Source organism: Fundulus heteroclitus, unplaced genomic scaffold, assembly GCF_011125445.2.
Source record: "Fundulus heteroclitus isolate FHET01 unplaced genomic scaffold, MU-UCD_Fhet_4.1 scaffold_474, whole genome shotgun sequence".
Lineage (NCBI taxonomy): Eukaryota > Metazoa > Chordata > Actinopteri > Cyprinodontiformes > Fundulidae > Fundulus > Fundulus heteroclitus.
Genome location: NW_023396895.1, coordinates 5,649 through 29,860, shown reverse-complemented (window position 1 = coordinate 29,860; position 24,212 = coordinate 5,649). Strand labels below are relative to the sequence as shown.

General features: G+C 40.4%; 2 protein-coding genes across 2 annotated transcripts; one reads left to right on the top strand and one right to left on the bottom strand.

The window, feature by feature from the left end:
• The first annotated feature begins 407 nt into the window (after nucleotides 1–407).
• Nucleotides 408–2,612, top strand: LOC118560740 (gastrula zinc finger protein XlCGF49.1-like). The gene has a single exon (XM_036132139.1). The coding sequence runs from the start codon at nucleotides 435–437 to the stop codon at nucleotides 1,068–1,070; it is 636 nt and encodes a 211-aa protein (XP_035988032.1). The 5' UTR covers nucleotides 408–434; the 3' UTR covers nucleotides 1,071–2,612.
• A 17,130-nt stretch (nucleotides 2,613–19,742) lies between these two features.
• On the bottom strand, nucleotides 19,743–21,312 carry LOC118560741 (zinc finger protein 177-like). Its single transcript, XM_036132140.1, has 2 exons — nucleotides 20,409–21,312; nucleotides 19,743–20,073 (listed from the first exon to the last, which is right to left on the bottom strand). The coding sequence occupies exons 1-2, from the start codon at nucleotides 21,127–21,129 to the stop codon at nucleotides 19,793–19,795; spliced, it is 1,002 nt and encodes a 333-aa protein (XP_035988033.1). The 5' UTR covers nucleotides 21,130–21,312; the 3' UTR covers nucleotides 19,743–19,792.
• Between the last annotated feature and the right edge of the window lie 2,900 nt (nucleotides 21,313–24,212).

The following is a 24,212-nucleotide window of genomic DNA, read 5'->3' as shown; positions in this document are numbered from 1 at the left end:
ATTTAAACACACACATGAGAACCCATACAGGACAGAAGCCTTTCTGTTGTGATCTATGTGGAAAGACATTTAGCCAAAAATCACATTTAAACACACACATGCGAATCCATACAGGACAGAAGCCTTTCTGTTGTGATCTATGTGGAAAAAGATTTTTTGAAAAAGGAAATTTAAAAAAACACATGAAAATCCATTTAGGACAGAAGCCTTTCTGTTGTGATCTATGTGGAAAGGGATATAGTGAAAAAAGAATTTTAAACACACACATGAGAATCCATTCAAAACAGAAGCCTTTCTGTTGTGATCTATGTGGAAAAGGATTTAGCCAAAAATCACATTTAAGTACACACATGAGAAGCCATACAGGACAGAAGCCTTTCTGTTGTGATCTATGTGAAAAAAGATTTTTTGAAAAAGGAACTTTAAAGAAACACATGAGAATCCATTCAGGAGGGAAGCCTTTCTGTTGTGATCTATGTGGAAAGCGATATAGTGTAAAAGCAATTTTAGATACACACATGAGAACCCATACAGGACAGAAGCCTTTCTGTTGTGGTCTATGTGGAAAAAGCTTTAGCCAAAAATCAAATTTAAACATGCACATGAGAACCCATACAGGAGAGAAGCCTTTCTGTTGTGAGCTATGTGGGAAAAGATTTAGCCACAAATCTTATTTAAACAGACACAATAGAATCCATACAGGACAGAAGCCTTTCTGTTGTGATCTATGTGGAAAAAGCTTTAGCCTCAAATCAAATTTGATCAAACACACGATAATCCATACAGGAGAGAAGCCTTTCTGTTGCGATCTATGTGGAAAAAGCTTTAGCCGAAAATCAAATTTAAACATGCACATGAGAACCCATACAGGACAAAAGCCTTTCTGTTGTGATCTATGTGGAAAAAGCTTTAGGCGAAAATCACAATTAAACACACACGTGAGAATTCATATAAGACAGAAGCCCTTCTGTTGTGAAATATGTGGAAAAATATTTAGCAACAAATTAAATTTGAACAGACACATGAGAACCCATACAGGCAAGGAGGACACAAGTAAGTCTATTTTCTGATATCCAGGGAACTAGTAGAAGGACTTTAGTACTGGGTCGATATTTTCTACTTTCTTAGTATTAGTGAGGACGCGGGCAACAGCGTTCTGGATCAGCATCAGTTGTCTGATTGACTTTTTTGGTGGACCAGTGAAAACACCGTTCAGTTATTGATTTGACAAAAATTTAATGCATGGATTACTTTTTGCAAAACCTGCTGAGACATTAGTCCTTTATTTCTAGAATTGTTCTTCAGGCGATGGAAGGCAGACTTTGTAATTTTGTGTAGATGGAGGTCCTGAGTCCATTAGTGCAATGGCCCTCAAACTGGGGTCCGTGAAAGTATGTTGTTGGGCCTGAGGGGGCACTGCTGAGGATGTCGTGGTTGAGCTAAGTATCACAATGGACAAATATTCAACTCCATTCACCTCATCAAATAAGGTAAAACCCAAATCCGCTAAAATTAGGAAGTAAGTAAATCAGGAAGTAAGACTGTGAAATTCAAAACTTTGCAATTACCGCTGTTTGGTCAACTTTGCCAAAATCTAGATGCTGAACATGATGCACTGATTTATTACTGAGGTGTGATAAGTTGTCTTGTGGAAAAGTGTTGCAGAGTTTTTGAGCTACACAAAGAAATGACTCAATTTATGCGAGGAGAAACCGGACATTGGACACTTCTGACACGATCCAGACTGCATTGCCAAGTTAGCCGATTGAACAGCCTCAACCTCTCCATCTAAGGAGGCTACACATCTTTCCTTGAATTTGGAGACAAAATCACCACCTTTATGAAGAAGAATACAAGATGGAATAACAGACATGTTTCCCCAACTGACGGACTTTTTAAACAATGAGAAGCTGTCTGTTGCTATTGTGAGGGATGTTGTGACTTTACACCTAACATCACTGTGTGAGCACTTCAGCTCATATTTCTCTGATGTGAACACTGATGCCTGGGACTGGGTGCTGATCCATTTTCACCTGCTGCAACAAGAAATGTCTTAACAGGTAAAACAAGAACAGCTCTTGGAGTTATCTTGTGACAGAACATTGAAGGCCAGATTCCAACAGGAAAATCATACAGACTTTTTGGCCTCCCTCTCACATGGGTATCCTGAACTGGCTGCTGAGGCCATGAAAATATTGCTGCCGTTTCTGACCACTTACCTCTGTGGATCAACATTTTTCAGCTCTGACTGTTTGCAAGTGGAAGATGATCTTAGTTTGTTTGTCATCCATGCCTCCAAGAATAAACTGTGGGGAGAGACAGGCTCATCCTTCTCACTAATTGTCAAAAGGTTATTGATGTCATTGATTGACTGTAGGTAACAAAGCCTGAAGCAGATTTTCATAAGAATGTTTTTTGCCAATAGTTTAAATATGTTTGTTGTGCTAAAATTGAACTAATTAAGAGTCTTTAATCTGAAGTTAATTCCAGTGAACCCCATTTGGTCCATTATTCAGTCTTCTCGCAGCTTATTTTTTGGAGCTTTATAATGGTATATTTGAAGAAAATATCCTGTGAAAATATAACTTGATTAAATGTCTTCTGTATTTAAAGTGTTAAAATCTTTAATTTTATTCCTTTAGCATATTAGTTATTGATACAGGTTTTTGAAGGCAGATGATTATTTTCACAACAGTCTATCCTCTATGTGCTGCCTATTTTTAGGCCCAAGCAGCGAAGCGCTGCGAAGGCCTATTGTATCTGTAGTGTTAATTATTATTATTCTGCCCCCTTAAAGAGGGGCCTTTTTGGGGGCTTTATCATTTTCAAAAACTCACCAAACTTTGCAGATGCATGTAGACTGATTAAAAATTTTGTATTTTAAGGTTGTCACAAAAATCTAAAGAAAAATGCCTCAACGGCGCCACCTAGAAATTTTCAAAGGACCCTTTGCTATTCACTTACTTCATCGTAGAGACATGAGATTTGGTACAGTTGCAGAGCTCAACAAAACACTCTGAATTTACAATTAATGTCATAGTGCAAGTATCACAGGAAGTTGGCCATTTTAGATTTAGAAGTCGTAATTTGGCCTCATTTTTGACGTTTATAGCATTGGTAGTTGGTCGAACTCGTCCTAGAGATTTTGAGTGAGCGGCTTGAAACTCGGGCAGTCTGATCATAAGGCATGGCAAATTAAACGTTATCAAAACGGTGAGTTTTTGAGCATGCTGAAGGGGCATTAGCAGGGGTCAAAGTTCACCTATTCGCCACAAAAAAATAAAGTGTTATATCTCCTACACAGAAACACACAGGGGCACCAAACTTTCCGTGATATTGATCATCATCGGATCTTCTACAATATCCAATGATCAAATGATGACATAATTTAGGCCACGCCCCCTGACAACAGGAAGTGTCATGTTTTGCTGTAAACGGTCGCTATGTTACCCCTCTGAGCTAATCAACATGAAACTGTGTCCAGAGACAGAAGACGCGTTGGTGTGTTGTGGATTCCAGCCCCAAGTGGATTCGATGAAGCAGGGCGGCGTGGCGGCATGGTGAAGTCACCTCAAACGCCGCTGACATACGTTTGGCTCTGAATTCCACAGTTTTGGGCCGAGCTGCTTAAAACTCACTTGGATGCATCCTTATCCATCCCCCGACAGGAATCCATAACAAACTTTTGTGGGCGTCACCTAATTTCTCTATAGCGCCCCCTAGAATATTTTAAATGATCAGCCCCAAGCCATGCTTTAAGCTATTCAATTCAATTTTATTTATATGGCACCAATTCATGAAACATGTCATGTCAAGGCACTTTACAAAGTCAAAATCAATCAGATTATACACATTGGATCAGATTATACAGATTCCTATATAAGGGAACCAGTTGATTGCATCAAAGTCTTCACAAGCAGCATTCCCTCCTGAAGAAGCATAGAGCCACAGCGAGAATCGTCTGCATTGTCCATGGCTTTGAAGCAATCCCTCATACTAAGCAAGCATGAAGCGGCAGCAGGGAAAAAAAACTCCCCATTAACAGGAAGGAAAAACCTCCAGCAGAACTGGACTCAGTATGAACGGTCATCTGCCTCGACCGACTGGGGGTTACAGAAGACAGAGCAGAGACACAACAAGACAGACAAAGAAGCACACATTGATCCAGCAATCTGTTCTACATTAGATGGCAGTAGCGGGTGATCAGTCTTCCGTGGATGATGCCACATCTAACAGAATGCCAGACCAGGTGTACCTACTATGAAGAAAAAAGAAAGAGAACAAAAAGTTAAAAGCTGTAATGACAACAGTCATGCAAAACTGGAGAACAGTAGACTGGAGAACAGTAGAACTCAGAGTGAGAAATATGGACCCTGATGTCCTGCAGTAGCCTAAGCCTATAGCAGCATAACTATAGAGGTAGCTCAGGATAACATGAGCCACTCTAACTATAAGCTTTGTCAAAAAGGAAACTCCAAAGAGCCAGCTTCTAGTGGAGAAGTTCAAGTATCTTGGGGTCTTTTTCACGAATGAGGGGAAGATGGAATGGGAGATCGACAGGCGGATTGGTGCGGCGTCTGCTGTGAAGCGGGCGCTGTACCGGTCCATTGTGGTGAAGAGAGAGCTGAGCCAAAAGGTGGCGAAGCTCTCGATTTACCAGTCGATCTACATTCCTACCCTCATCTATGGTCATGAGCTTTGGGTCGTGACTAAAAGAACGAGATCCTGGATACAAGCGGCCGAAATGAGTTTTCTTTGTAGTGTGTCTGGGCTCTCCCTTAGAGATAGGGTGAGGAGCTCAGTCATCTGGGGAGGACTCAGAGTAGAGCCGCTGCTCCTCCACGTCGAGAGGAGCCAGTTGAGGTGGCTCGGGCATCTGGTCAGGATGCCTCCTGGACGCCTCCCTGGTGAGGTGTTCCGGGCACGTCCCACCGGGAGGAGGCCCGGTGGAGGGACTATGTCTCTCGGCTGGCCTGGGAACGCCTTGGGATTCCTCCTGAGGAGCAGGCCCAAGTGGCTGGGGAGGGGGACGTCTGGGCCTCCCTATTGAAGCTGCTACCCCCGCAACCCGACCCCGGATAAGCGGAAGATGATGGATAGATGGATGGAAAAAGGAAAGTTTTAAGATTAGTCTTAAAAATAGACAGGGTGTATGCCTCATGGAACAAAACTGGGAGTTTGTTCCACAGGAGAAGAGCCTGATAGCTAAAGGATGTGCCACCCATTCTGCTTTTAGAGACTTTAGGAACCACCAGAAGACCTGCAGTCTGAGAGTGAAGTTCTCTGATAGGAATTGCGAAAGTTGATACAAAACATACGCATGTGGAATATTGCTAAAGTGTTACTTTAGCAATATTCCAATTGCTAAAGTGTTACTTCTACATTATTACTTTTAGGTGTGTATCCACCAATTTAGATGTTAAACTTTCATAAAAGCTGTCTTAATGCAAGAAACAAAACCATTAAACACATGAAAAAACAACTTTAAATAACTAAAAAGGTTTTATTAACTTTTCACATGAAGCTGGATTAACAGCTAGTAAGATACCTTTAATTAAATTGTTATACTAATGTTTAAACCAGGGGTGTCAAACGTACGGCCCGCCGAACGCTTTAGTCCGGTCCGGTGGCCAAATGCATTATCATTATTCAACGGCTGTATCTCCTCACTGCATCGACCGATCTGCACCAGATTTTTTGTGAGTCGTAGGGGAGCGCTGCCCAATGCGTTCTTGTGAATCGCCTGGTAGGCGGGCGGGAAAAATGCGTGACAGCTTCTGCGGTGGCTGGCAGCTGGCATTGTGCGAACCCCCACGGTGGCCAATAGGCCAGAGCGGCGCTTTGCTGCGAGGGCCGATAGACTCCGCTTGCGGCTTTAATTTGGGCTTGCTATTGAGGACAATATTGCCTTTTATTTTCTTATATGATGAAAATGACAGAATTATAACAAATATCGCACAACTCATAGTTTTAACAAAAAAAATAAACATTAACAAATCAGAACTTTAACAGCGAATAGTAAATTGAGGGAGTAGCAAATCTGTGATATTATGTGTTTTTGTCTTTAAAAAACATACATAATTCCTGATGTGTTTAACTGTACAAAAAGCTGTTTAAAAATACTATCAGCATGAAGAATCTAAAGGGGTCTTTTGAAAAATGTTCCTGCTGCTAAGGGGTTCCTGGCCATGAAAAGTTTGAAAACCCCTGCATCAGTGCACCCAGATTTTGGGCCTGATCTGTGGTTACCAGCTGAAGCAACTGAAGCTGTGTGGAAAAAACGTTTCTTTTATTCAATTGAAGGAGATGTTGGCACACAGAAAAATAACAATATGATGCTACCAACTCATATTTCCCAGTTAGGATGGTGTTCTCAGACTTGAAAGCTTCCCCCTTCTGCCTCCAAATGTAACAATGGTCCTTAGGGCCAACCAGCTCAACTTTAGTGTTCTTAGACCACAGGACATGTCTCCAAAAATTAATTCCCTTGTTCGTGTGTGGGTTTGCAAACTTCAATCTGGCTTTTACATGTTTGTCAGAATTATTTTTACTATTCTCTGTATGTTTTTTTTATTCACCATACTCATTACTTTTACCACATAATTACTCATTAAAAAGGTGTTAAGGTTTGAGTTTATTCAGATATTAAAGTGTTTTTCAGGTGACTGATCATGTATTACTATTACTGTGTTACTATTTGTGTATGTTTTTATTATATATTTACTGGAACATATAGACCTCTTCCACGTGGGGGTTTGAAAACTTTGCATGTTTCTGCTATTGGCTGTTCAGCATGGCCAAAGAACGCCCACAGGTTTTCTCCCAAGCAGAACACGAGCTTTTAATGGAAGGTTATGCTGAATTTGAGTCATTCATTAAAACGACAGGGAACACCTCAAAGTCTACTAAAGCCAGGAGAGAGGGCTGGCAAAGAGTAGCAGACAAATTAATGCATAAATACTGTCCATGCACAGTGGTGCAGTGGGTAGCGTTGTTGCCTTGCAGCAAGAAGGTTCTGGGTTCAAATCCAAACCTGGGTCTTTCTGCATGGAGTTTGCATGTTCCATGAGTGGGTTCTCTGGCTTCCTCCCTGTCACGATTTAAATTCCCTCTGGCGGATTTCTCGATTCAGGGAACCGAGAATTCCTAATAATCAGGATACAAGGGGCCTCCTAGCCACCCGGAAACTAAGAAATCTAATTCAGAAGACGTTCCAACACGCGGGGAACAAAAAAATCCCAAAATACTGGGGAACGGAGGGCGTCAAAACACGCCAGGGGACAGGAAATAGGAGGCAAAAACGAAAACTTAAAGAAGCTCGAACCAGACGAGGCTAAGGAGCGCTGGGGAAGTGCATTAAGATCCATTAAATGCAAGACAAAAAAATCAAACCAAGAATTAGAAAACAAAGGCAAAACTAGAAAATCAAAACAGAAACAAAAAATAAATAACAAACGATCAAAACTAGCAAAACTAGAAAACTAAGACTGGGATAACACAAAGCAAAGACTAAAGCAAAAACTAGAAATCAAAACTAAAAAACTAGGAAATGAACAAAACACTAAAGCAAAACTATAAAACTAATGCAATACTAGAAAATTAAAGCGAAACTAGGGCAGGAACAGGTAAATTAATGTAAAAACTAGATAACTAAAGCTAAAATAAGAACACAAACACAAAAGCAAAAACTGGAAAACTAAGGTAAAAAACTAGAATTCAGGAAACTGCAAAAGCTAAAGCAAAAACCGGATAACTAAAGGCAAACCTACAATAGAAGAACAGGGGACCGTTCTTCATCCGTCGCTAACTCAGTTAGCTGGATTTGATTGTTGACAATTTGGCATGATCTTGGATCGTTTGGTTCTTCTAAACTCATCCTGGACTTGCTGTCATAGCAACATGTGCGCCAGCTTAAATCTGCTCGCTAACAGGCTTATTTCATGTAAACAGGATTAGATTGCATTTTTATAAGCGGAGGAGATAGGGAAGTCTGTCTGGACCACCTAGTGGCAGAGGACGGGACAGAATTGTGGAACACCATTTTTTAATGTTTAATAAAAGACAAAACAAATAATGCTTAGTTCCTGTCGTTTTATTTAAACAATTCTTTATAAAGAAAAGACAGCAAATCATCTTTTGCCTGCAATAAGAGATTATGTAAAGTCAGCAATACTACTGTCAAATGGTGTATTAGAACTTACTCTGAAGGTCCCTTTAAAGCAACTTGATCTCTAGTGCAATTTTTCCCTTTTTCACGTTGTGGAGTTCTCCTCTTAATTTGCATTTTTTAGGTCAAAATACTTTTTTTTTTGAAGATGCCGTTTATATAGGGAACGGATGGCCCCCTGTCATTTTGTGAAAGAAAAAGAAAGGGTGAAACATGCCTCATGCAACAAAAGTAAAAAGAACCCGGTTTTTTTCAGCCTTTTTCTTGGTGGCTGTTATAAACAGACAAACACATAATTTAACAGTGGCTTTGAAAAAAGAGGAAGAAGTTGCTGTTTAAATTACAGTATAATAATTAAAGGCTAGAATATTCTTGTACTTCACTTTTATCCCCGTGTTCTAGTGGCACCCGTGGAGGCTCTGACATAAAAGAACAAATTACTTATGAAATTATTAAAATGGAAAAAATTCATACTGTAAAAAGTGATAGAAACATCTAACATGGACAGCATTTACACGTGTGATTTTTCTGCGGCTTTTTGCCAGCCCCCTCTCCTGGCTTTAGCAGACTTTGAGGTGTTCCCTGTCGTTTTAATTAATGACTCAAATTTGGCATAACCTTCCAATAAAAGCTCTTGAGAAAAAACTGTGGGCATTCTTTGGCCATGCTGAACAGTCAATAGCAGCGTTGCTGATCATTGTTTCTACTATTGATACATTTCCCCTTTTAAACAAACGCATGAACGCGCAGTTATCTCAGATAACTCAATCCAGCCATACTAATCGTAAACAACAGGTGTGTTCGAAGAACCCAATTAGCCGGATCATGATTAGCCGGATGAAATCTTCTTGGATGTCTCATTTGATCTCGGATGTTTTAAGCAACGTACGAAGAACGTACCCCTGAACTGGAAAAAACAAAAGCAAAATAGAAACTCAAGTACTCTGAGGAAAACAAAGAACCCCCTAAATAACTCTAAAACAAACAAAAAAACCTAAGTAAACCAAAACTAAGGTTGAGCCTAAACAAATAAACAGAAGGCACTGGCCTTAAGGGCACAGACAAAGACTGAGGGCTCAGGAGTCCTCTTGGAGGTCTTCCAGGTCGAGGCAGGCGGCGGAGCAGCAACGCCCGACTAAAGCTTTGAGAAGGGCGGCCCCGACGAGGCAAAGTCAGGTGACCCAAATGCCGCAGTCGGCGGCTCCGGCCGAACAGGTAAGTCAGAGGCGGGCGCCGTGGTGGACGGCCCCTAAGAGGTAAAGTCAAACGGCCCGGGGACCGCAGTCGCCGGCTCCGGCCGAACAAAAAAGTCTGAGACAGGCGTCGTGGAGGCCGGCCACGGCTCCGGCCAAGTTCAGAAGTTTGGCGCAGGCACCGCAGACAGCGGCCCCGGCCAAACAAAAACGGAGACTGGCATCGCAGAAGTCCCACAGCTGGTTCTCCTTGAGGTGTGGGGCTGTGATGGATGGAATGGCGAGCCTCACTCGAGGGACCAGCTGACAATCACGGAGATGATGACCGAGACGACGAATAACTGGGCAGCTTGTCTCCCTGTGCTCCAGAGCAGCCGAAATAAACCCAGAATGGACCACCAGAGGAATGGAGTCGGCCTTGATCGGCGGGGCAGCATCTTGGCCAGAAGCTCTCTTGGACCATGTTTTCTGCCAGAAACGCTCACATTCTTCCAGCTGCTTCAGGATTTCCGGGTCATCAACCCCTGCAGGTAAGCCCCAGGTGGGGTCTGAGTTCATCGTTTGGCTGGTCCGTACTGTCACAATTTATTTACTGATGAACTCAGAACCACACACACGGGACTAAAGGTTGAGAGTTTTTATTGAAAGGGTGATGGATGATGGATGATTTAACCAGTGAGGCAGGATTGCGAAGAAGCAGGGGTGCAGATGATGGCAGGAGCTGACGGCTCGGGGCAAGAGTTCATAGAGCAAGGGACAGGCAGTAATGTCCACAGCTTCTCAGAGAAGACAGGCAAGGTTCAGAGCATCTCAGGGACGGCAAGCAGAATTCACAGCTCTCCAGAGATGACAGGCAGGCCTCAGAGCTTCTCAGGGATAACTGGCCGGACTAACCTTAAACAAAAAAACAGAAGACAGGGTTCCAAAGGCACACAGATGACTGGCATGGAGAGGGTGTCAAATGATGATGGACCAGCGAGGAAATGAGAACAGAGGGAGACTTAAATAGGGGAACTAACAGGTGAAAAGTGTCTGACTGACTGATTAGTTAATTGCTGACAGGTGCGACTGACTGCAGAGGGAGTGAAGTGAAGGCTGAGTGAGAAGGGATAATGAAATTGAAAACTAACAAGTAATATTGTATAAAGCTTGTTACTCCACATTACTCCAGACTTTTTGAATTGAGAAAGCTTCCGGGAGAGGAAGCGAAATGTCTTCAACTACGGAAAACAAGTCCAGTTGCTTTGTTTTTTACTTTTTTTGTGGGAATTTTACTACTTAAACCTTTTGCAATAATGGTAGCCACAATAACCTTAAGCTCAAAGTGTTGGTCCTGCTGGAAAGTAGCAACATATATATCTGAGCCATATGATTCAGAAATGTCCCAATGTATCAATGGCTGCCCTCAGTGCTACCAAGTTGTTCGGGGCTCAACACATTGCCAGTTTCAGGAATAGTGACCCCACAGTGTGGGTCATCAAGCAGTCCACTGTCGTCCCAGTCAATATGAGGCAAGCAGAGTCCCTGCAAGAAAGATGGAGATATATAGAGAATAAAAAAGAGGCCATAATTCTGTTGCTACAATTTACCAAATTTAATTCATGAAGCTAAGGATTAAAAAAAGACTCCAATCCATTAAGTATTTTGAAGGACCATAATAAACTCATTTCAAAGAAACCAGTTTCAATGCCACCTCTCTGATGTACTCAATATTTTGTTGTATTAATAATTAATACTTTATTGATCTCACAATAGAGAAATTCACCTCTGCATTTAACCCATCCCCTTGGGGAGCAGTGGGCTGCCATGTGCGGCGCCTGGGGAGCAATCGGGGGTTAAGGGTCTTGCACAGGGACCCAGAGTGCAGGCAGTGGGGATCGAACCGGGTACTTGCATCCTTCTGAGTGCAAGCGCGCTGCTCTAAGTCACCACTCCCCACCTCCCCACTTGGAGTGATCAGATAAATTATCAGATAAATTCCTTTCTGGTTTGAAATGTTCACATTAATGTGAGAAACTTTATAATAGCAAGTACAAAATAATCCTTCTTGCCTCCGTGATTTCTGGTTCTACCACAGCATGCTGGATGCTTCCCATCTCCCATAACTGACTGAGTGTTAGATTCCCTTCAGCTCTGAGTGAATGGTCATCCCAGCCACTGCTGATGGTGTGAAAACTTAGTTGTAGTCTTGGGACAAATAAATAGTGACAACAGAAGTTATCTAACATTACTGACAGGTCAAGCAAACTGTTGTTCCCTCCTGAGTGCAGTGAGCTATTACTTTTTCACCGGGAATGTTTTGAAACTTACCTGTGGGGAGCTGATGCTTATAGTTGTGATATCACGTCTTTCTTCTTCAGCCAAACCAGCGCGTTTCAGTTTTTTTCGGGTGCGCCCCCTGCTGTCGGTAAGTCTGAACAACAACAACTCAATGCATCACGTGACTTTTGGCACAAATTTACCGCAGATGGTGTGGAATTGTTTCGTAGTCGAGCAGAAACCGTTTTGTACTCTGGGAAAATGAGTGCAACGTTTGGGGACAGTTTGCAAAAGAATCTTTTTGGGTGAAACTTATCTTTTTGTGTGCAAAACAAGTTTTATTTGTGTGCAACCTTTCGGCAGGAAACTATCTCCATAGAGAAGAGTTTTTCAGAGTTGAGCATGCGCCAGACCAGTTTTGAGCATTGAGAGTTATCTCAGTGTGCGCTTGATTGGTTCCTTTGCAAAAATATCGCTACATAGTATTTTACAGAGCTGAGCGGCAGCACTGTCTTCTTATTTCTTCTTCTCTGTCTTCTCGCGCCTCCCCTGTGACTCTTTGGCACGCCCCCCCCCCCCCCCGCCCCCCCCCCCCCGCAAGTTGCTTGGCAATAGTATTTGCTTTACAACTTTACACAACTTGTGAGAACCCCATGTTTTCTCATTACCAACATTTTCTAGCAATCATCATACCTTTTGTCTGTGGGGAGAATATAAGATTAAGGTTGATCCATACTCCAATCTGGAAGGTGGCGGTAATGCACCTAAAAGTTGTTTGCCAACCACCATTAAAAAAAGAGAAGAAGAAGAAGCAGCTCTAAGATGGCGACGACTGGTGCGGCAGAGAGTGATTGATTAATTAGTGACAGTGATGGGAGTTCCATAGATTTATCATCATCATTTGATAGCGATGCAAGCACAAAAATATCCACAAATGCACAAAAAATCCATGCACACACAGGACAAGATCCACACATGCACAGCTCTGGTCTTTAAACTTCACTGCATTTGTGTGCGCATTTTTGAGACTCCTCTGCTGTGCGCTGATTCACGCGCGTACATTTTTTTAAACAGAATGGTTTGCAACCAATCAGATGCCTCCCTTGTATAAGCCAGTCACTGGAAAGTACTCCACGTGGGGTGACTTACTCATAAGCCAATCACATTCAACCTGTTCAGGAAGCGCGTAGTTTGAGCACAATGTGCTCTCAGGCTTCAGCGGGCACCAGCCGTTTGTCTCCCTCTGAAGACAAATGAATTGGGCTGTGCATGCATGGATCTTGTCCTGTGCATGTATGAATCACATATGTGCATTTGTGAATATCGAGACCCATCTGGCTCCATAAAATCCAGCCAAACCAGTTTGAGGCAAGGAGACCAAAAAGGGACGATGTGAGTTGAACCTGTCTGCTGCTGCAGCCGTCTCCTTATTTTTGTGTTTTTTGTAATGTTTTTTTCACTTTTACCCGATGTATTGCAACATCCAACTGCCTCCCTGGTGAGGTGTTCCGGGCACGTCCCACCGGGAGGAGGCCCAGGGGAAGACCCAGGACACGCTGGAGGGACTATGTCTCTCTGCTGGGAACGCCTTGGTATTCCTCCTGAGGAGCTGGACCAGGTGGCTGGAGAGAGGGACGTCTGGGCCTCCCTACTGAAGCTGCTACCCCCGCCACCCGACCCTGAATAAGAAGACGATGGATGGATGGATAATTTTGAGGTACATAAACTTCTTATCAAACTTTATAATTTTCCCTGTGAGGCTTTTTTTTACCATGGTCACTTATCTAGAAGCACAACTTTTGGCCTCACCGATATTTAATTTGGAACATTAAGGACATCCTGTACAAGAAAAGATTGTTGTTTTTGGAGTTGTGGTTCAGTCATGATATTCTGGTTGATCAGCTGTTCGATGACACTGGCACCTTATTGAATTATGAAGGGTTTCCCTCCAAAAATAACTTTCCGTTTCTTCTGGAGAATACACAACGGTTTTTGGTGTTATTTCAGCTGGTATTTATATGTTATTCAAACAGAGGCATGGACTCAATTCTTCATCTCCTTCTCTGACTCCCATGGACTCTTCTGTCAGAACAATATGTCTCTTCGTAATAACAATAAGTCAATCAGATCCCTCTGTTAGAGAGAAGTGGCGTCTGTTCCTGCTGTTGTACCATATTGGAACCGTTTTGTGTCCGATGTGTCCTGGAAACATACTTGGCTGTTACCTAATCACTTTCTCCTCACTAACAAGGTGAATGAAGTCTCATTCAAACTCATTCACAGGATTTATCCTGAAAAAGACTACCTAAAAAAGTTTAAATCTGATATTCCTGTGAACTGCACCTTTTGTGATCTTCTTCCAGAATCTGTTATACATTTGTTCTGGTTGTGTCCATACTCTAAGACTTTCTGGCAACACAACTATGTGAATTCAAACATTTCAAAAGATTTTCAGATTCTTTGGGAAAACATTCTATTTGGTTTTCAGCTGCAAAGTAAAATGTTTCCCAAACCTTTCCTTATCAATCTTTTAATTATCTGAGCCAAATTTCACTTGCATAAATTTAAATATCTAAAGAAAAAGCCAGACTTTAGGGCTGTTAAACGATTAAAAAGTTTTAATTGCGATTAATCGTATAATTTATCTTTTTATTTCTGAAAGTATAAAAGCCTATTTGGCCATTTAAATATGCAATTTTGCAATAAATGACTTTAATAAAACTATATATATATATATATATATATATATATATATATATATATATATATATATATATATATATTTTTTTTTTTTTTTATTGTTTATTTATTTATTTATTTATTTTTTTTTTCCAAGCACTTTTCAGATTTGTAATCATAACATCCTGGTGCCATAAAATGATAAACACTGGCCTATAATGGCTAAATCACAAATTATAACATTCTGATGTTAACACAATGTGTAGATAAATATTTCATGGTGAAATATTTTTACCTCCTAAACAAAGATAGAAATATTAGTAAGCATTTACATATAAATGAATACATTTTACAGTTAAATAAAGTCATAGGTTTTATTGTTATTTTTTTAATTCTCTCTCACATATCTAATCGTGACTTTCACAACAACAATCATTTCTTTGTATATTTTTGAATGCTGTTTATATCCACATTCATACAGTGTTTTTTTAAGCCTGGAAAAAGGTTTTAAATTATCAGGTCATTCCAGAGTCTTACACTTTGGTTGCAACTGGATCAGGTGCTTAATACCCTTAAAAGAGACTGTTTAGCACATCTTGATGTGCTGACACTGTAACTCCAGAGTGCTTCATCAACTCTGATTCAGCTTTAGTTTGTCAAATCAGAACCAGAAACAAGTTTATTGCCAAGTAGGATTGCACTTACAAAGAATTTGACTTGTTGATGGTGCAGACAATAAAAAAAAAATATACAGAATAAATAGCTGTATACACAGTAGACTATGCGTTACAGAGACAGCAAATTAATAAGCATTAAATTATGGTTTATGGGTTGGGATTCTGCAATGTTATCAGGGTGTAAAAACTCATCTTCAGAACCAATCTCTGCTCAAAATTGTGATCTATGTCGCATGATCTACTTTCAGCTCTCACCACCGGTTGTTGCAACAGTAAATGCTGGTTTCCTGTTTGAGGTAAGGCGTATTGTGTCACTTCCTATAGACCAGTTCACGCGTGACGTCAGCGCTACATCCGGGTCCCGCTGATAGGCAAAAACAGGACTGTTCTCATCTACTACATGACAAAACGGGTGAATTAGAGCGTACTTTTAGTTAGTTTATTTTTGGAATCTAAACAATGTCTACAACTTGTTGTGCTCCAGGTTGCACACAGAGGCAATCCAAATCGTTGGATGTACGTTTCTGTCGTTTACCGAAGGACAAAGAAAGATGAAAGAAATGGATCATTTCAATAAAAAGGATGCAGGCGGACACTCCCAATCGACTGTGGGAGTCATCATACCATGACAGAATTTTCAGTCTACACTTCATCTCCTGTAAATACAACTTCGTTCTGCACAAGCCGGGAGAAGCGGAGTCGATGCGCTGCAGCAGCAGCACGCTGCATCATTTTAGTTTTCTTCGTGCAATCAGTGTGCAATAATGTTCACCAGACAGCAGCTGCATTATGCCCCTGTTCTCACGCACTAGTACGTCTGTGTTTACGCTGCAATGTCGCCGACACCCCCACCCATTTTAACAAGACAAAAACACCAAAATAATCTGTAGTGAACAATGTTTTTTTTAGCGTGTCTTCCTCTCTGCTGAGAGTCGGTCTGTGTCCGACGCCACTTTCTGCTGTTGCACAAACATGTCTGAACATCCATCCATTTTCTAACCCGCTTTATCCCTCATGGGGTTGCCATTCATACCTGAGGAGAAAAAAAAGGGGAGGGGGTGGGGTGGCGAAGTTGCTAGTTATGCTGAAGCAGATGAAAATTCAGATTCTAAATAGGAAATAAAAGGTTTCCAGACCTTGAAATATCTCTTAGTGTTGCCCTGTAAAGTAATTCTAAGATGTTCCAACTTTAGGTGTGTCATCACCTCCTCCACCCATCTTTTGTTAGTTGGCAGTGCTGCTTTTATCCAATTAAATAAAATCAATCTCCTGGCCAACAATGAAGAAAATGCCATTGCTTTCCTTTGACAGTCGTTAGTTCTGTTTCCCCCGGTGCCACACCAAAAATGGCTACCAAAGGAACGGGTTTGATATTTTTCTTGTAAATGGATTAAAAGGTTTTACATATTTTGATCCAGAATTCTTTGAGCCTGGGGAGAGACCAGAACATTTGAGATGTGTTAGCTGGAACATGTTTACATGTAGGGCAAGTCAGATCAGCTCCCTGGTGAATTCTTGCCAATTTGTCCCTCGTGAAATTAAGTCTATGTACCACTTTAAACTGTATTAGTCCATGTCTAACACATACAGACGAAGAATGTGTTCTACTGCCCACCTCCATTCATTATTTGATATGTCCAGCTCTAATTCTTCCTCTCATTTCCTTTTTATGTAGGCAAGGGATGGGGAAGCCACCCTCTGGATATTTACATAGAGCATAGAAACCAACCCCTTAGTAGTCAGATTCATATCCAATAGCCAATCTATCCACCCGCTCTGCAGTGATTCACGAGATGAGGAGAATGTCTTTTTCACAAAATCTCGAATCTGAAAGTATCTGAAGTTTTTAAGGGGATTCCATATTCCTTTTCCAGCTGAGCAGCAGACATAAGTACACCATCTTTAACCAGATTTTTAACAGATTCCACCCCGGCTCTATATCATTCCTTAAATGCTGTTCCCCCCAGAGCTGGAGAGAACAGGTGATTGCCATAAACGGGAGCAGACCGGAGGCATTTCTGTTTTTAAAATGAGTTCTGAATTGGACCCAGATTTTGACAGTTTCATACAACAGGGTTATTTGTGTAAAGGTGCTTGCTTAGGGGCAAAGGGGTACAAATCAGAAAACACAGGGATATTGGGCTAGATGCATATCTTTCCATATGTACCCATACTGTGGTTTCTTCATCATCTAATTGCGAGACCCAAAATAGCAACTTATGTAGATTAGCTGCCCAGTAATAATACATATAATTTGGTAGAGCTAGGCCCCCCTCCTCTCTCTCTGTCTCTCTGAAAAATCTTCTTATCCGGGGTACTGTTTTTTTTTCCCATATAAAGGTAATGTACATTTATTTAATTAAAAAAATATTGGTATTGTCTGAAATAAGAACCGGAACTTTGCCATTACGATCATTTTAAGAGTTTATCTTACCTGCCAATGATATTGGGAGAGATGACCACCTTCCTATATCTGATTTCGCCTTATCCGCTGTTACTTTAAAATTGTGCTTAAATAAATCTTTATATTTGCTTGTTACCATAACACCTAAATATGTGAATTTGTCTTTCATGGTAGTAAAAGTATAGGCCTGGAATGATCGTCTCCTCGTCTGTTCATTGATCGGGAAAAACACTTTTTCTAGATTAATTTTATAACCCGAAACCCTCCTGAATTTTCAATAATGAGAGCCACCGAAATGCTTGTGGCAGGATGTGAAAGGAAAAGGAGGAGGTCGTCGGCGTAGGGGGAAAGTTTATGATTTTGCACCCCCCTGTGTATTCCCCCCAGTTCAGCAGCATTCCTCAACATTAATGGAAGAGGCTTGATTGCCACATAAAGAGCAGGGCTGACAGAGGACACCCCTTGTGTTGTTCCTCTGAAACAGAGGGAATGGGTCAGGTATTATGTTATTTGTTCTTACCATATCTTGGAGATTCGCATATATTAACTCAATCCACAAATGAAATTTAGGACCAAATCCCAATCTCTCAAGGATGTTAAACAAATTAAGATACTCTATTCTGTGAAAGGCTTTGTGGGCATCTAGGGATATTACAATGTCTTGATCAATGTTATCTTCAGCAGTGTATATGAAATTAAAAAGGCGATGGAGATTACTGGGAAGTTGTTAACCAGCAACAAATCCTGTCTGGTCAGGATGTATTATATTACTTATAACAGGCTCAATCCTTGCTGCTAGTACTTTGGTCAATATCCTATAATGACATCCGAATAGACTCACTGGACGAAATGATTCGCATTTAAGTGGATCTTTATTTTTCTTAAGAATCACCAAAATCATAGCCCGTGACTGTAGCGAATATTATAAACTAATACAGTGAAGTTATGTATTAATATAAAATAAATTAATAAACAATACATAAAATACTTCATTTTCTCAAAACTTCTGAATACAAACTGTCACAAAACATTAAATAAATTATTCCATCATCATTCATTCATTTATATCACTTGTTTAAGTTATTTAATTGTTAATTGTAAAAAAAAAAGACTCAATAGAAAATGTAAACATGGATGCAAAAACAAGTATGAATAAAAATATGTATTTGACATCTATTGAAAATAGATAGAAGCAGTTGGATCAACCTGCTGTACCAGACCCTATTTGACCCAAGGCTAGTCCTTGTAAAGAAATTTAATTTTTGAAGCCAACAGTTAATTGGATAAATCTGAAAGGCCTCAACAGAACTGACACCCTCACATCCTACTCTAGAGATTTTACACACGCTAGCTGAGAATAAATGTCAAACTTACTAGAGTGTACAGAATTTAAAAATAAAACAATATTAAAAAAAACTAAAATATAAAACCTACACGGCTCCTCAATATACAAGACCCTTGGAAATAACCAAAAACCCTATTTTGGAATCGAAAAACACTTACCAAAGGGAAACCTCCAAGAGACAAGGTTTTTGAGTAAATAAAATGTGATCAAAAAAGGACAAACATCAAGATTTAAAAGAATAACAAGGATTCAAAGCTTTTGCTGCAGTCGCTTCTAAAAACCAGAGATGATAACCGCTAAACAAAAAACTTCGGACCGGCTCTGCAGAATCAATCTTTTGATTTATTTTTAATTCTTACCAGTGACGTACAATTAGGAATTAAAACAATAAACGAGTTTGCTAACATAAACTCTCAGAACATAAAACATGTCAACAGCTAACTCCAAAAAAGATCAGTTAATTATTCAGCCTTTGCCGGTGTAAACATTTCTCAGGTGAAAGAACTGAGTGTAAAACATTGCTCAATCTAAAAGAAACTGACAAGATCTATAAGGCAGACTTTAAGTTTATAGAAAAGACGAGACTCCAATCCAGAAAGTGGAAGCAGAGGGTCTCTGGTGGAAAATTACTAGGAAGAATTTTTATATTTGTACTTGGAAATCTTTGTGAAAGTAAAAAAAACCCTACTTGTTTTAATTTCATGTGAAGAGTCAAACTGCCACTTTGAGTGAAGCTTTGTCCACATATTTCTCATGAAAACTGTGTGACCTGTGTGTGTGTTTTTTGTGAACATTTAAATAATACAGTCGAGAGATTTTTTTCCACATGTCTGACAAGACAAAGGCCTCTAACCTGTGTGGGTTCTCATGTGACCATTAAAATTGGCTAGTTGAGTGAAACCTTTTCTGCATGTCTGACAAGGAAAGAGTCTCACCTGTGTTTTTTCTTGTGAACATTTAAATAATCCAGTCGAGAGAAACTTTTTCCACATGTCTGACAAGCAAAAGGCTTCTCACCTGTGTGGCTTCTCATGAAGTTTTAAAGAGTACATATGAGAGAAACTTTTTTCACATCTGACAAGAAAAAGGCCTCTCTCCTGTGTGGATTCTCAGGTGAAGTTTTAAATGACTCCCTCGAGTGAAACTTTTTCCGCATGTCTGACAAGAAAAAGGCCTCTCACCTGTGTGGATTCTAATGTGAGCATTTAAATTACTCAGTTGATTAAAACTTTTTTCGCAAGTCTGACAAGAAAAAGGCTTTTCACTTGAGTGGCTTCTCATGTGACGTTTTAAAGGGTACATATGAGAGAAACTTTTTCCGCATGTCTGACAAGAAAAAGGCCTTTTACCTGTGTGGATTCTCAGGTGAAGTTTTAAATGACTCCCTCGAGTGAAACTTTTTCCGCATGTCTGACAAGAAAAAGGCCTCTCACCTGTGTGGGTTCTCATGTGAAGTTTTAAATGACTCCCTCGAGTGAAACTTTTTCCGCATGTCTGACAAGAAAAAGGCCTCTCACCTGTGTGGGTTCTAATGTGAGCATTTAAATTACTCAGTTGATTAAAACTTTTTTCGCAAGTCTGACAAGAAAAGGCTTTTCACTTGAGTGGCTTCTCATGTGACGTTTTAAAGTGTACATATGAGAGAAACTTTTACCGCATGTCTGACAAGAAAAAGGCCTTTTACCTGTGTGGGTTTTAATGTGACCATTTAAACTGCTTAGTTGAGTGAAACTTTTTCCACATGTCTGACAAGGAAAAGGCCTCTCACCTGTGTGGGTTCTGTAATGGTCTTTCAATATACTTTTCTTTTTCCAAGACTTCCCACAAACATCACATTTTAAAGACATTTTCTTAGTGTCAGTGAAAGACTGACTCTCTGGCCCAGTGGAGCTGCTTCCTTCCTGGTCTTTGGTCTGAACTACAGGAGAGATATGAAAGGAAAGCTGCTCAGTTCCTGGTTCTCCTTCACGTTCCTGAAGGGTAAAGGTCTCCATTAGAACAACAGACTGCTTCTGGACAAGCTGCTCTCCCTCCTGACTGCTGCAGACATCCCTTCTAGTTGCTAAATTTTCTACATTCTGCTGTTCATGTTTAAGCCTCAAAGGATCTGGTCGCTCCTTTTGTTCCTCAATCAGTGGAAGTTCTGGGCCTTCTTGGTCTTCAATTAGTGGTTCCCATTCCCTTTGTTCTTCTTTAATCCACAAAGACTCAGGTTCCACATTTTCTTCTTGAATCAGGGGAGGATCAGGTTTCACCTGTTCCTTTTCAGACCACTTATGTTCTGCTTCCTCCTGGTCATGACTGGACCTTCTCCTCTGGTTGCAGAGCTGTTGGATGGAAGAAGCTTCCTCCTCCGTGGAGACATGTGGCTTCTGGAGGTCTGTGGGGACAAAGAAAGAGATCATTAATATAATTCAACTGATGACTGTCTCATGCATCAGGCTGGTTGTTCCTGGACAGCAGGTATCACACAATATTCTCCTACAAAGACTTGAGCAGGGATTAAGGGGAAAGCATTGGCTGGTTTAAATTCTATCTGTTGGACAGATTTCAGTTTGTTCATGTTAAAGGGGAAGTCCGGTCAACAAGGAAAAATCAGGGGACCATTAGCTATAACTAAAACTAATGCGTTTGTGGTCATTTAATTAACTTTTCTTTAATCAATAAGAAAATAAAAGCATGAATTGTCATCTGGATCACTGTGCATGGGGACGGCCCTTACTGTCCATATTTGGGCAGTAAGGGGCGTTTGACATCACATCCTGCGACGTGGAAAAGCTGAGCCGCGACAGCATTTCTCCGCGCTTTCCAAGCAAAGTCAATAGGAGCCGTTCTACACAGCTGCGATCATCAATAATTTTTTCGGATTTCCAGAGGACATCACCACTGACATTCGAGAGAGCTATTGTTACAGCAACAATGCCCACATGCATGGCCATTGGATGTTCCAACACAACTGGTAAAAGTAGAAAAAACATTGCTTATTTCAACTTTACGATTCATGAGCCACCGGGCTCGTTGCTGGGTTGCCAACTTGAACAGAGCGGATTTGCCATCTAACCTCTGGCCAGAGAGAAAACACGTCATATGCAGCAACCATTTCGAAGAAGAATGTTTTGAACATGACATGAGAGCGAGGATTTTCGGTAAGTTATTTTTTAATTTAGAATTTGCGGGGATGGTTACCGACCAGAGGGGCTGTCAGGTTCAAACACCTAAAACATTCATTTACAACACAAGAAGGAGAGGCAACAATGAGATTGATTTTCAAATAATCTTGCAAGGAGATCGAACGGAGATGCTTAATACAGATGTCCAAATCCGATCTGAAGCAAATCCGTCGCCCCCTCTCTATTTATTAGGAAAGGGAATCCCTGGTTCCATTTTGAATCTAAGGGGTAGGGATAAGCAAAATAACTGTGACCTTCGAGATAAAACCAAGCAGTTCACACAGTGCAGCACTCCAGATGGCTGAATAGAGTTCATAAAAACACTACATATTTCTCTGCTTTCTGCAGGCCTTCTGCAAATATAAGAGAGATCTAAAACCTTAAAATTTCTTAGTAGTAAAGAGTAAATATATATGATAAATGCAATGAAAATAGTAAATAACATAAAATATGTAGACATAGTAATAATAATTCTATCAGGGGCGGAGGGATACCACATGTGATGTGCCTTATAATTTTGTCCATCGTCTGGGCAGAGCTGGTCTGTCTGTTTTAGTCTTTAGCCTAATGTGCAGACCACCACAACTGTCTTGCAATGTTTTTCCCCCGTGCATCAGCCTAATTCAGGGCTTCAGAAGCGAGAAGAACAAAGCCTCTGCAGTCCACTGCTTGTTGTTTTCCTCCAATACTCCCTCCGGACTTTTTTTTCCCCCACCATCCGCCGGAATGTCCCCCCCCCCACCCCCCCCAACACTCCCTCCAGACCTTTTTTTTTCTTCTTCTGGTGATCTGCACCGTCAGCAGTAATCATAATTTATTACAACCATAAACTGCTGAAAATACAGGCAGCGCTGCACATTATGACTTTACGCACTCCTATGGTAGATATAGTAGTATGAGCTACGTTACGTTATGATGCGGAGGGATATTTCTGCTGTCGGAAAAAAGTGTTGTGACAAACAACAGAGCGTTGGAACTTGCTCAACAGCGGGTCCGCTGAGTGACGTCACAAAATGGGAGGTGACAGTACTATTCTTGACCAAGATGGGTTCCTCTATATAAACATGATTAATGAAAATGATTCTTAATTAAAAAAAAACATAATTTATTGCACAGTATGTAGTAGTTTTATATTTAAAGTACTTTCAGCAGTTTGAATTCTGATTTTGACCGGACTTCTCCTTTATTAATAATAATAATAATAAGTCACTTGTGGAGTACCACAGGGTTTAGACCTTGGACCAATTCTCTTAATAATAATAATAATAATAAAATAAAATTAAAAAAAAAAAAAAATATATATATATATATATATATATATATATATATATATATATATATATATATATATATATATATATATACACACTTCCGATTGACAAAATTATCAGTCAACATAGGATTCATTTCCACTGTTATGCTGATGACACTCAGCTATATTTATCAATAAATCCTGATGAATCCAATCAATTACTTCAACTACAGTCATGTCTAGATGACATGAAAAGCTGGATGACTTAAAATTTTCTGCATTTAAATTCTAACAAGACACAAGTTGTAATCTTTGGACCAGAGTCCTCAAAAAACAAACTTTTTAATCAATCACTTAATCTGGATGGCATTAACATTGGGCGACTGTGGCTCGACAGGTTGAGTAGTCGTCTGGCAATCAGAAGGTTGTGGGTTTGATTTCAACTTCCCCTTGCCACATGTCCATGTGCCCCCTGAGCAAGGCACTTAACCCCAAGTTGCCTACCGAGCTGCGTCTTGGTGTAAAAATGTGTGCGCGTTAGTGAGAGCGACTGGGTGAATGTGTCCATAGTGTACAGCGCTTTGGATGGTCAGCATGACTGGAAAAGCGCTATATAAGTTCAGTCCATTTACCATTAACTTGGCCTCTGGTAATAAAGTAAAAAAATCTTGGTGTTGTTTTTGACCAAGACATGTTATTTAAATCCCATATTAAACAGGTTTCCAGATTTAAATTTTTTTCACCTCCGGAATATCGCCAAAATTAGAAACATTGATGGAAAAACTAGTCCATCCATTTGTTACTTCAAGGCTGGACTATTCTAATTCTTTACTTTCAGGAAGTCCACAAAATGCAGTTCAAAAGTCTTCAGCTGATCGAAATGCTGGGAGTTCAGATTAAAATCAACAAGAGGGATCATATTTCTCCAATTTTAGCTTCCCTTCATTGGCTTCCTGTTAAATCAAGAATAGAATTCAAAATTCTTCTTCTAACGTATAAAGCCCCTTAATAATCAAGCTCCATCATATCAGAGCTCTGATTACCCCGTATGTTCCTAACAGAGCAC